The sequence below is a fragment of the Ovis aries genome, chromosome 3 (assembly GCF_016772045.2).
Source record: "Ovis aries strain OAR_USU_Benz2616 breed Rambouillet chromosome 3, ARS-UI_Ramb_v3.0, whole genome shotgun sequence".
NCBI classification, from domain to species: domain Eukaryota; kingdom Metazoa; phylum Chordata; class Mammalia; order Artiodactyla; family Bovidae; genus Ovis; species Ovis aries.
In genome coordinates this window covers 200057693-200071761 of record NC_056056.1, presented here as the reverse complement: position 1 = coordinate 200071761, position 14069 = coordinate 200057693, and the positions used below count along the sequence as shown (strand labels likewise).

At 40.6% G+C, this 14069-nt stretch overlaps 1 protein-coding gene across 4 annotated transcripts in view; it reads left to right on the top strand.

The window, feature by feature from the left end:
- Positions 1 to 14069, top strand: part of PTPRO (protein tyrosine phosphatase receptor type O) — a 268043-nt gene that overhangs the window by 158890 nt on the left and 95084 nt on the right. For all 4 annotated transcript variants that reach the window (XM_060413365.1, XM_027967840.3, XM_042247492.2 and 1 more), the window contains exons 6-7: positions 1390 to 1551; positions 5455 to 5651. In XM_060413365.1, coding sequence (XP_060269348.1) covers positions 1390 to 1551; positions 5455 to 5651 — 359 coding nt within the window. The remainder of the gene's footprint in view (positions 1 to 1389; positions 1552 to 5454; positions 5652 to 14069) is intronic.

The window sequence follows — 14069 nt, the reverse complement described above, 5'->3', positions numbered from 1 at the left end:
CGGACCTGGGTCCTGCTTATCAGGCTAGTCTTATTCCCCTCAGGGGGTGCTCCCCTGGAGCCAGCACCACTCACATTTTTCCAAAGAGGGACTGGTAGTAGAATAAAAATACATAGCAACTGGTATTCTCACTCTAGCTGCCATATTATATATATTGTATTCACTTAGCAGCCAAGAGACATTCTTTATATTTAACCTGTTACTTTATGAAAAATAGGGCCATGGCATTCAGTAAATTTGGGTCATGAATCATGTCTGAATTGTTGTTTGGTAGATTTTCATAGTTATTTGTTGTTTGTCTTTTTTTATAATGGCATGATTCATTTTTTGGTCTCCAGTCTAGTAGCTTGAGTGGCAAAAGTTGTCAAGCTGTCAAAATTTGAGATTAAATTGACAGCCTGACTTACATGCTAGGGTATTCAAATCATATAGTCTCATAGATGACATACTGTTTGCCCCTATTTTATCCAATAGAATGAAATACAAGATTTGTGAATTCCTCTATATTGGAGTATAGAGCAACCAACAATACCCAAATATTATATAAAATTGAACTCCTTTGTCATTTACAATTATTTGAGTCAAAAGTCTTAACATCTGCCTGAATTGCCTATATTTTTAAAAAGTTCCCTTAGTCTTTTATTTTTCTGTTCCTTGATATAGTCTCTAGAAAATAAGGTCTTATATCTTAGAATACTTTGTAATGCTTATTTCCATGAAAGTTCAATCATGCTTTTATCTGACTGCAGTGTGTTCTGTTAAAGGCTACTCTGGTCACCAAATGATAAAAAAAAAAAAACTTCAAATGAAGTAATAAGCAGCAGGAGACGGACCTTTGAAGCAATGTAAAAATCATTTTTACTTTTAAAAGTTCTGGAAGTCAGCCAATGAAGCAAAATATAATGTATCAGAAAATATACCCAGAGGATTATTTCTAACTAGAAAATAATTCAATATACTTTAAGATATTTATGGATATTTAATGTTATCACAAAGAACTTGCACAACATTTGGTACTATTTCTTTTAATTCTTTATATCCAAATGAGAAAGTTGATCATTGCTATCTTCTCCTAACATTATACTTCCATTTTGTGTGTATCATTTTACTGGCTGACAGTATGTAAGAATGCAATATATATCTATCCATATTTTTATTGATTTGGACACCATATTTTAATTTAGTTATTTTAAAGTACTGTAAGAAAACAATTTGAACTCTTAACCATCTTTTTTCAATAACAATTTTAGTTTGGAGATTTAATTCAACTCAACATAGGGAAAGAGGCAATATAAGAAAATACTTTAAAAAAAATTAATTGACTTGTCTATAGCCAAGGCTGTTCGAGATATCAATTCATATATATTCTCTTCTTTATATATGATTTAGAAAACTTTACTGAATATTTGACAGTGGACGAAGAAGCACATGAATTTGTTGCAGAACTGAAGGAGCCCGGGAAATATAAGTTATCTGTGACAACCTTTAGTTCCTCAGGATCTTGCGAAACTCGAAACAGTCAGTCAGCAAAATCACTCAGTTTTTATATCAGTAAGTACCAAAGAGATTATTTTGCATTTTCAGAGGAGCTAGAACAATGGAGCCGGTGAGATGAATGATGCGTAAGCATCAATTATTCATCAAACCTTAGAGACCCTGAGAATTCTTCAAGGTCATGAGAGGCCCAAATCCATGTGATTTTTGACAGCAGAGAAAATAGATGTATGTTTCATCATAACAAATTTACCCAGGGATTTAACTTGAGGATTCTTTTTATTATTGAGATAATTGAACATTTGTTAAACTGACTTTTCACACTAGTGGTAACAAACTCTCCAAGGACATGGACAAGTAGTTGAGGAAAGAGGACTTTTGTTTGAAGCCATAATGAAAACTGGTATTTTTGAACAGTGTGAAAAGGCTCATTAGAGTGTTGAGTTTGGGAGCTTGAAAGAAGCACAGAGATTCAAATGTAGTAAGACCCAGGTGGTCTTTCCAAAAATTAGCACAAACTAAGACAGAGCATGGGACTTCCCTGGTGGCTCAGATAATAAAGAATCCACCTGCAATGCAGAAGACCCAGGTTCAACCCCTGGGTTGGGAAGATCTCCTGGAGAAGGAAATGAGAACCTAATCAAGTATTCTTGCCTGGAAAATCCCAGGGACAGAGGAGCCTGGTGAGCTACAGCCCATGGCGTCCCAAGAAGACAGACATGACTTAGAGACTAAACGACAACAATGAAGCTATAGCATCATGAAAATACCAGTGTCAAGTCTTAGGGCAGCTTCTACTGATTCCATCAAGGATAATAGCAGGCCAATAACTAGCCTCAAAAAGCTACACAAATAGTACACATAGGTAATGTTTTCTGCTAGTCTGACTATGCTTACCAGAAATTTAGAGGCCAAAGATCTGTTTCCTAGCTTATCCGGAGTTAAATGTGCCTCTGATCAGCAGAAAAAAAAAAAAAACAAAAAAAAACAAAAAAAACCCAGAAGGCAATGGAAAAAAACTTCATTCCGAGAAGGATGATCACCATATGTTATCTCCTCCTCCAAAGGCAAAATACGACCTTTCATTAAATGACCCTCAAAAAGACAGGCGAGATAAAAAGGAAGAGGGCAGAGGAGAGAAATCAGTTTATTTAGCAGCCAAAAAATGTTGAAAATACCCTATATAACAATTTTTCTAAGGAAATCAAAAACATCACCACTGGTGAAAAGGCTTGAAATATCCACTAGACAAGCAGAAAAAAATATCTGTGATCAGCCTGCACGTCTTTCAGTTACAGATCTTTGGCATGGCATCATTTGAGAATGAAAGCAAAGTTTAGTATTGAGTTCTTCCCATGAGGCTAAAAATGTTTCATTAACCCAGAGATTCCCTTGTCTGCCAGCAGAGACCCACTGCAAGTTCCAGGAAAACTCCCACAACTGTTCAGGCCATTAGCGCTTCCCTGCTCTGAATTTCTACTGTGTTTCATAATGAAGTGAAAGTGTTTGTCAGTCAATCGCATCCAACTCTTTGCGACCCCATGGACTGTAGCCTACCAGCCTCCTCTGTCCATGAGTTTCTCCAGGCAAGGATATGGGAGTGGGTAGCCGTTCTCTTCTCCAGGGGGTCTTCCTGGCCCAGGGATTGAACTCAGGTCTCCTGAATTGCAGGCAGACTCTTTACAGAGCTTATCTCTGAGTGTGATATTTTTCTAGATGGATTTTATTTGCCTACCTCTTGTTTTTTCATGTCACATAATAAAACCCTAAGTTGGGGTTATACTCTTTGCTTATTTATTATTTCTGTTGTACATTCAACAAATGTTTATTGAATCACTTTCTAGTGATAGGCACTTTATTCTTAGAGTATCCAAACTGACCAGAGCTGCTGAGAATGTCAGAATTGCTCACAAATATGTTTCTTTTGAAGAGATTCATGTTAATATTCATTTAGGAAAATATACAGTACTAGAAAGTTTGCTGTTTCTTTGCCAATAAAATAACCTGTTTAGAGCTTCAGATATTCTGTTCTGCAGTAATGAGTTATTCAGGTGTACTATGTATATACCTTTGATTTTATAAGAATACTGTATTTATGTAGTTTTGAAGGCTTTCCTCAGAGATGAAAATTAAGGTAGAAATTTGCATTAGTCTCCCAAAAGGCTTCTGAAGGGAGCATTGCTATTATCTTCATGTTTAGGTGGAAAAAAAAATACTTAGACACAGAAAGTTTAGCCACTTAGTGTGAGAAAGAGAGTCAGACTCTAGAAATCTTTAGTAGTAGAGTCCATTTCCATGGAGTCTGCAGTGACCTATTACCTTGGGTTGATGATCAGGTCCATCCTATTATAAAGCCATTAAATGAGTGAATTTGTTTTGCCTCCATCCACCTTCTCTCTCTCTGCCTCTACCACCTCAGATCTTCGTAATAGTAATAACACTTCACATTTGATAGCTTTCTAATACATTACAATCTCATTTGATCCCAGCAACAGTCTTGTAAAGTAGACTAATCATATGGCATCTTGATGAGTTAACACAAAGCCCTGACCCAGGAGATAGGCATCCTAGGTTGTCTCTCAATACTCACTCTGTGACACTGGGCAGGTCATTCACATCTCTGGGCCCTAGTTTCCCCATCAATAACCCACATTGGAACTCTAAAGTCCTTTCCAATCCTAACGTTCTATGATTTGTCCATTGACCGATGCAGTGACTGAGATTCAGAGAAGTCATTTGCCCAACGTTGTATCGCTAATAATGAGCAAAACTGAGTTTGGGGCCAACTTTCCTTTTTCCAGATTCATCCTTCTCACAGTTTCATAGTGCTCCAGGAAGTTTCACACAGGGGTTAAGAGCATGGATTTTGAAACCAGACTTCTTGTGTGTGAATCCCAGCTCTACTTATTCTATCTCTGCCTCTGTTTCCTCATCTGAAACTGAAACCAATCCAATACTTATCTCATAAGTTTAGTTAAGAAAATTAAAGAATTAAAATATGTAAACATAAATAAGCTTAAAAGAGCCTGGCAAACAGTGAATCCTACATCTCTTTGCCATTGTAATTATTATCATTTATATTATTTTTATTTTCTTTGCCTCATTTCCCATGAGCTTGAGACTGCCCTCCCCAGCAGAGTCACTTATTCCTCCCCTTTTCCTGGGCTCCAGGAATACAGCTTCTTATTGAGAGAACTGAGGAATGTAACCTAAGCAAATAAAAGAAGTTGCACATTTGCATTTTAACAGGGACTTTCAGGAGATAATAATCACCTTACCGTTTCTTGGGTCTTCACTATGTGTCAGGCACTGTGCTAATAACCACTTTGGGAATTTAAGAGAACAAAGCTAATGGCGGGCGCTTTTAGGGAGAAAGTTTATAATGAGGATCCCACCGTGTCCTCAAATTATCACCCAGGTTTCCACCAGCTTCTATAATTGAGCCTGTCTGTTGCCTGTTTCTTCTCTAAGGGAGTCACACTCTGCCTCTTTGATCCTCCTGTCACCGAATTTAAAATTTTCTTCGCAGGATTGCAGTGGAGGCTAATTTGAATCTCAACATAATTATTTCTAGAGCCCAAAGATCCTAACAGCAGAGGAATCACAAGCGCTCATGAAACCACCCTGCCACACACACTCTTTGTTAAAAGAGAGCTAAATTCTGTCTGGTGGAGAAGTTACCAGAATAATCTCAGAGGCATGTAATAAGTGAAGTGGAGCTTCCGTCTCTCAGTAGAATTGGTTTCATTGCTGCCACCAGGCTGTTGCTTAGGTCGATGGGGAGGTCACCCAGTGGAGACCGTAGCTAAGCAGAGGAGGTGAAGACTTGCCAGTCTGGCTGCCAGTCTGACTTGGAATGTCTTTGTAAGGGCAAAAGGAAAACAGCATGGTTTTTAAAACTTTAGTCTATCTCAACCCGCTCAGCCTGAAACCTCCCCTGTGCTCTGGTTTGACATCCAGGTCCTTCAGGAGAATGGATTGAAGAACTCACAGAGAAACCCCAGCACGTGAGTGTCCACGTTCTAAGCTCAACCACTGCCTTGATGTCCTGGACGTCTCCCCAAGAGAACTACAACGGCACCATAGTGTCTGTGGTGTCACTCACCTGCCAGAAACAAAAGGAGAGCCAGAGGCTGGAAAAGCAGTACTGCACTCAGGTAAAGGAGAGGAAGGGCTGTCGGGCTCACGCACCTCCTGCAGCCCAGCCTCGCAGGAGATGCCAGGGTGCCACCGTGGCAAGCAGCCGTGCCAAGGTCTCTCTGGTGCATAAGGATACAGGAGCCAGGAAGTCAGTGCACAGGGTCTGCAATCACAGTCACCTTCCTTTCCTCTCTTAGAACTACCGTCCTCCTTTTACTTCCATTCCTCATTCAAGAACATATCCTGAGCACCTGTGATGTGCTGGGTACTAAAGGAGATGGTGGGAATCTAGACAATTTGTATACATCCTGCTCTTGCTGAGTTTACAGTCTAGAGAGAACAATAGTAAGAACACATGCTATTACTGCAGAGTATAAGACCTAGGCTAAAAGTAAGTGATGGTGTGGCTCTATGAATTCACAGAAAGAAGGGCATGAATAAATATGGATTGGGGCAAAAGGATTTGAAAACTGATCAGAAGAACTTTACCTTCTAGGGGAGGAGACAGGAAGCAGAAGGTTTAGGGGAGATTTGGTTTACTTGGTGCAGATTTTTTATTTTTTCCATTTTTCCTTGTTGTCTTAACTATAAAGGTAATACATGCTCACTGAAAAAAAAAAATTTCAGGTACGTAAAGTGAAAAACAATCCCTCACTAATATAAATGAAGACTTTTAAGGGATAAATAGCAGTTAGCTGAGTGAAAGGGGTAGGTGGGGCAGGTGGAGAAACCTGGGAATCTGTAGTTCTGGGCATGGCTACCAGAATGAACTGCCATGCCCAGTCATCAGTTCTGAATGAAACCACCAACCTGGGCATCTAAGCAGACTTTGCTCTCAGATGCCCTGAATACATCCACTGGAAGCCTGCAGCTCAGTCCTATTTTCCTAAACCTGGTTTTACTTTTTTTTTTTTTTTCGTAAGATCAAAGAAACTGATTCTTAGTGTCTTACAAACAAAATACTTTTTAAATTGGAGTGTAACTGCTTCAATGTTGTGTTAGTTAATGCTGTACAATGAACTGAATCAGCTATATGTATACATATAGCTCTTTCCTCTTAAAGCTCCCTCCACCCCCTCCCCCACATCCCACCCCTCTGGGTCATCAAAGAGCATCCAGCTGAGATCCCTGTGCTATACAGCTGCTTCCCACTAGTCGTCTGTTTAGCATATGGCAGTGTATATAGCAGCAGCAGCAGCAGCAGTGTATACATGTCAGTGCTGTTCTCTCAGTTCCTCCCACTCTCCCCACCCCATGGCCACACATCCATCCCCTACTTCTGCTTCTCTATTCCTGACCTGCAAACAGGCTCATCTGTACCATCTCCCTAAATTCCATATGTATGCATTAACATACATTCTTTCAAACACAACCCTTTCTTGCTTAAAGGCAAAAAAAGTTTAATTATTAATTTATGTGGAGTACGCTGGAAAGATAATAGGCACTCAAAACAGGTGTTTGCTGTGTGGAAGCTATTTGGACTGTTTCCATTTATTCCATGAAAATCAGGCATTTAGTGTAATTCAAAGGGTGAGGAATTTTAAATTAAGAGGGTGAATTCAGGAATCATGGCCTTTGGAGCTCTCACAAACCCTAGAGAGCTGAGATAAACCCAGCATGAAGATGAGGCTACCCTCTTGCCTTGAATTAAAGAGTAAACACGCTAAACAGATTAACTAGTCATCACAGCTCACTGTGCAGTTTATTAGCTTCCTCCCCTGATTGTACCCAGCACGACTGACTCTTCACATTGATAGAAAATGTGTTGTGCTCCAGAACATGACTAGAACTTGACTGTTCTCAGGTATGATTTTTCTTCTTCCCTCCAATGTATAAGTTACATGTCTTATACACAGAAGTGTTAGTGTTAGTCGCTCAGTTCAGTTCAGTTTAGTCGTGTCCAACTCTTTGCGACCCCATGGACTGCAGCATGCCAGGCCTCCCTGTCCATCACCAACTCCTGGAGGTCACCCAAACTCATGTCCATTGAGTCGGTGATGCCATCCATCCATCTCATGTCTGTCGTCCCCTTCTCCTCCTGCTCTCAATCTTTCCCAGCATCAGGGTCTTTTCCAGTGAGTCAGCTCTTCCCATCAAGTGGCCAAAGTGTTGGAGTTTCAGCTACATCAGTCCTTCCAATGAACACCCAGGACTGATCTCCTTTAGGATGGACCGGTTGGATCTCCTTGCAGTCCATGGGACTCTCAAGAGTCTTCTCCAACACAATAGTTCAAAAACATCAATTCTGCAGCACTTCTCCTTCTTTATGGTCTAACTCTCACATCCATACATGACCTCTGGAAAAACCATAGCCTTGACTAGATGGACATTTGTTGACACAGTAATGTCTCTGCTTTTGAATATGCTGTCTAGGTTGCTCATAACGTTCCTTCCAAGGAGTAACCGTCTTTTAATTTCATGGCTTCAATCACCATCTGCAGTGATTTTGGAGTCCAAAAAAATAAATTCTGCCACTGTTTCCACTGTTTCCCCATCTGTTTGCCATGAAGTGATGGGACCAGATCCCATGGTCTTTGTTTTCTTAATCTTGAGCTTTAAGCCAACTTTTTCACTCTTCTCTTTTACTTCCTTCAAGAGGCTCTCTAGTTCTTCTTCACTTTCTGCCATAAGGGTGGTGTCATCTGAGGTTATTGATATTTCTCCCGGCAATCTTAATTCCAGCTTGTGCTTCTTCCAGCCCAGTGTTTCTCATGATGTACTCTGCATGTAAGTTAAATAAGCAGAGTGACAATATACAGCCTTGACATACTCCTTTTCCTGTTTGGAACAAGTTTGTTGTTCCATGTCTAGTTCTAACTGTTGCTTCCCGACCTGCCTCCAGATTTCTCAGGAAGCAGCTCAGGTGGTCTGGTATTCCAATCTCTTTCAGAATTTTCCACAGTTTATTGTGATCCACACAGTCAAAGGCTTTGGCATAGTCAATAAAGCAGAAATAGATATTTTTCTGGAAGTCTCTTGTTTTTTCAGTGATCCAGTGGATGTTGGCAATTTGATCTCTGGTTCCTCTGCCTTTTCTAAAACCAGCTTGACCATCTGGAAGTTCACAGTTCATGTATTGCTGAAGCCTGGCTTAGAGAATTTTGAGCATTACTTTGCTAGCGTGTGAGATAAGTGCAATTGTGTGGTAGTTTGAGCATTCTTTAGCATTGCCTTTCTTTGGATTTGGAATGAAAACTGACCTTTTCCAGTCCTGTGGCCACTGCTGAGTTTTCGAAATTTGCTGGCATATTGAGTGCAGCACTTTCACAGCATCATCTTTCAGAATTGGAAAGAGCTCAACTGGAATTCCATCACCTCCACTAGCTTTGTTCGTAGTGATGCTTTCTAAGGCCCACTTGACTTCACATTCGAGGATGTCTGGCTCTAGGTGAGTGATCACACCATCGTGATTATCTGGGTCATGAAGATCTCTTTTGTACAGTTCTTCCGTGTATTCTTGCCACCTCTTCTTAATGTCTTCTGCTTCTGTTAGGTCCATACCATTTCTGTCCTTTATCGAGCCCATCTTTGCATGAAATGTTCCCTTGGTATCTCTAATTTTCTTGAAGAGATCTCTAGTCTTTCCCATTCTGTTCTTTTCCTCTATTTCTTTGCCTGATCACTGAGAAAGGCTTTCTTATCTCTTCTTGCTATTCTTTGGAACTCTGCATTCAAATGGGTATATCTTTCCTTTTCTCCTTCGCTTTTGGCTTCTCTTCTTTTCACAGCTATTTGTAAGGCCTCCTCAGACAGCCATTTTGCTTTTTTGCATTTCTTTTCCATGGGGATGCTCTTGTTCCCTGTTTCCTGTACTATGTCATGAACCTCTCTCCATAGTTCATCAGGCACCTGTCTATCTGATCTAGTTCCTTCAATCTATTTCTTATTTCTCTCTCAGTTTTGTGCAACTCTTTGTGACCCCATGGACTCTAGCCCACCAGGATCCTCTGTCCATGGGATTTCCCAAGCAAGAATACTGGAGTGGGTTGCCATTTCCTCCTCCATATACACAGAAGCCAAAGGCTAAAAGTGTAAAGAGATATTGTAAATTATATATGAACCAGAAAAGTCTGGTCTAAGTGCTTGCTGACAGTGGCTTCTTTGAAATGCAAACGTGAAACCGTTGAAGATTGTAAGCAAGGAGGGAAAGTAGAGGGCAGAAACTAGACCACTGTTCTGGGTGTTATCTGTTATCGCAAAAGGATTGTGTTAGTATTACATCATTACGTCACCATCATCACACACACACGTATATTTTCAAAGAAAGAAACATCAGCTCAAAAATCTCAAAAACTGGCCTAGAGAGAAATCCAAAATATGCTCTCACCAACCTTGGTCTAGCTTAGGTTCTTTCTTAGAGCAAACATTATCGAGAGGGAAAGAAATTATAACATTTCTTCAGTTCTCTTTTCAGTGGTACAGTGATTATGTTAAATTGAAAATTCAAAATGCAGCTCAAAAATGAGAGTGATTCTAAAGCCAAACACAGATGAATAATTCACCACAATGTTTTATTCTCTCATACTTTCATTCTCCCTACTCTTTCTCTACCATCATCTCATCACCTGTACCACAGGATCACTGCTTTATCGATTATCATCACCCATGAGATTCGGTGCTAGTTCCCCTGCTCCTCCCCACAGTTTCTTTGATTTGTTTTCTAGGAGGTTCTGTGTGAGATGCTAGAAATAAGAACAAATTTGATTTGAGCCTTGATTTTATGGAGCTTAAAGTCTAGCCTTTCATGTAGGTATGTTAAAGTAAGGTGAAGTGAAAGTCACTCAGTCATGTCTGACTCTGCAACCCCCACGGACTGTAGCCCACAAGGCTCATCTGTCAAAGGAATTCTGCAGGCAAGAATACCGGAGTGGGTAGCCGTTCTCTTCTCCATGGGACCTTCCTGACTCAGAAATCAAATCCAAGTCTCTTGTGTTGCCGGCAGATTCTTTACCATCTGAGCCACCAGGGAAGCCTCTTGGTACCTCTCAATTTGAATTTGTCCGCATTAAGTATATGTACTTCATGTCTGGTTGCTGTTTTGTGTGAGTTCATATGTGAATATTCATGAGAAAGAGAGCTTTGTAATATATTCCTGCTAACAAACATTGTCAGAGAAGGCAATGGCACCCCACTCCAGTACTCTTGCCTGGAAAATCCCATGGACGGAGGAGCCTGGTGGGCTGCAGTCCATGGGGTCACTAAGAGTCAGACATGACTAAGCGACTTCTCTTTCACTTTTCACTTTCATGCATTGGAGAAGGAAATGGCAACCCACTTCAGTGTTCTTGCCTGGAGAATCCCAGGGATGGGGCAGCCTGGTGGGCTGCCGTCTATGGGGTCACACAGAGTCGGACACGACTGAAGCGACTTAGCAGCAGCAGCAGCAGCAACAAACATTGTAGTTCTATTCACTAATAAGCCTATGTCAATATAGTGAGCATAATAAAGCCAGTGCTCAGAGTCATAAAGAGGACTCTCCAAAGACTCACACACAATTATGAATTTCAGAATAAAGAAGCATCATGTAATATATGGATGTATATTTATTATCTTTTAAAGGCCAGATCCATTCTTTTTTTCAATTTTTAAAATTTTTATCCTCACACATGGCGTGTGGGATCTTAGTTCTCCACCTAGGGCTCAAGCCTGTTTTCCAGCAGTGGAAGCATGGAGTCTTAACCACTGGACCACCAGGGAAATCCCAATGTACATTTGTTTTTACATGTGGTCTGCTTGGTCCATACATGTTTGGTCACAATTTACAGAAGTGCGTGATAACTAAATGACTAAATTGAAAAGAAAAACCAATCAGTTAGTCTGTTAGTGTTACAAATAAGGAAATGATAGAGCTAAGAGGCTGAATATTGAAGGGACCTACCTGCAGTCACACAACTGATTAGTAGCAGAACTGAGACCCCATCTCAAGTGATTTGACTTCCAGGAGAGAACTTTTTCTTGTTCATTACAGATGATACACTAGGGGAAGGTCATCCTCACCGTTCATCCTGATGGAGTCAAGAGTGTTGACTAAAAGAAACTCTAGATTCTAGACTCAAACAGAACTGAGTTTCAGACCTGATTTTAGCAGCTACCAGCTCTGAGTTCCATTCCTTCTAAGTCTTACCATCTGAATCTGTAATAGAAGGAAAACCATATCCTACCTCATAGAGCTGTAATAAAAATAAGAGGACTTGATGCTTAATGCAATGTTTGGAATATAGTAATAGAAAGGTGTGCTAGAAATTAACTTTTATTATAATGCAGACCTAACTGAATACTTTTTGTGTCAAGGGAAGAAGACGAAGAGGTTCTAGAGATTCTCCATAGAAACTGAATAACTATAATAAGTGTACAGAAAGATGCTATGGAAAGAGGATTCCATAATATACACATAAGACCATTTCTGGGGAATTCCCTTGTGGTCCAGTGGTTAGAATTCCAAGCTTCTACCGCCAGGGCCCAGGTTCAATCCCTGGTTCAGGAACTAAAATCCCAGAAGTCATGTGATTCAGCCAAAGAAAAAGAGAAGACCATTTCAGATTTAAAAGAACTCTCATCTAGTTTAACCTCCTTGCTTATATTTCCTATGCTCTATGGTGTATCTTCAAGGAGATCCAAGCAGTCCATTCTGAAGGAGATCAACCCTGGGATTTCTTTGGAGGGAATGATGCTAAAGCTGAAACTCCAGTACTTTGGCCACCTCATGCGAAGATTTAACTCATTGGAAAAGACTCTGATGCTGGGAGGGACTGGGGGCAGGAGGAGAAGGGGTTGACACAGGATGAGATGGCTGGATGGCATCACTGACTCGATGGACATGAGTCTGAGTGAACTCCGGGAGATGGTGATGGACAGGGAGGCCTGGCGTGCTGTGATTCATGGGGTTGCAAAGAGTCGGACATGACTGAGTGACTGAACTGAATTGATGGTGTATCTTTCCTCCATTTCTTTAGCTGAGAAAGGATAGGGCCAGGGCCTAGATGGAAATGCATTGGGCTGGACTGAATTCTCTGGAATGGAGACAAAGCCAGTCAGAAATGAGAGAGGAAATACTGGAATGCAAACATAGGGTGAAAATTGAGGGAGAAGTGTGGAGTAATCCTTTAGAGAATGAAACATGCTATTTAGTAAGTAGGGTAATACTACTTGGGGCTCTCCATTTGGCCCTAGTGGTAAAGAACCCACCTGCCCATGAAGGAGAGGTGAGCGACGCAGGCTCAATCCTTTTGTTGGGAAGATCCCCTGGAGAAAAAAATGAAAACCCATTAAACTAATCTTGCCTGGAAAATCTGATGGACAGAGGAGCCAGGCAGGCTATGGTCATAGGGTTGCAAAAGAGTCAGACATGACTGAATTGACTTAACACTAGTATAGGAACATTTCTCCTCCCCACCACTAATCCACCCCTAAGCAGGTCCAGGATAAAGAAAAAGATATGAATGTATAGAAGTGATGTAGGTGTCTCAGTTAAAGTAGGGGGAAAATAGTATTTATATTAATAATTTGTGACTAAAGTCAAGTGCAATATCATTTGCCCTCTTCTCATTTTTTTTAGTAGTGTGATATGTATACACATTATTGGTTCTTATTTTTTTAAGGCAGTGTAATTTTCCTGGGATGAATTTATTAGGATAGCATATTTAAGTGGTTATAATTCCAGGAAGTCATTTGAATAATTAGAATCAACCAGTGCCTAAAATATTATCAAACCAAAGAAACTTTACCATCACCCTGAAACAATCTACACTTTGTGTGTTATTCTAGATAAGCTAAATGAAAGCACAGTTAGATTGGCAGGTATGTTCACATGCTTACAGTTCAGTTCAGTTCAGTTCAGTTGCTCAGTTGTGTCCGACTCTGCGAGCCCATGAATTGCAACACGCCAAGCCTCCCTGTCCATCACCAACTCCTGGAGTTCACTCAGACTCATGTCCATCGAGTCAGTGATGCTATCCAGCCATCTCATCTTCTGTCGTCCCATTCTCTTGCCCCTAATCCCTACCAGCATCAGAGTCTTTTCCAATCAGTCAACTCTTCACATGAGGTGGCCAAAGTGCTGGAGTTTCAGCTTTAGCATCATTCCTTCCAAAGAAATCTCAGGGCTGATCTCCTTCAGAATGGACTGCTTGGATCTCCTTGTAGTCCAAGGGACTCTCAAGAGTCTTCTCCAACATCACAGTTCAAAAGTATCAATTCTTTGACGCTCAGCTTTCTTCATAGTCCAACTCTCACATCCATACATGACCACTGGGAAAACCATAGCCTTGACTAGATGGACCTTTGTTGGCAAAGTAATGTCTCTGCTTTTGAATATGCTATCTGGTTGGTCATAACTTTTCTTCCAAGTGTAAGCGTCTTTTAATTTCATGGCTGCAATCACCATCTGCAGTGATTTTGGAGCCCCCCAAAATAAAGTCTGACACCATTTCCACTAC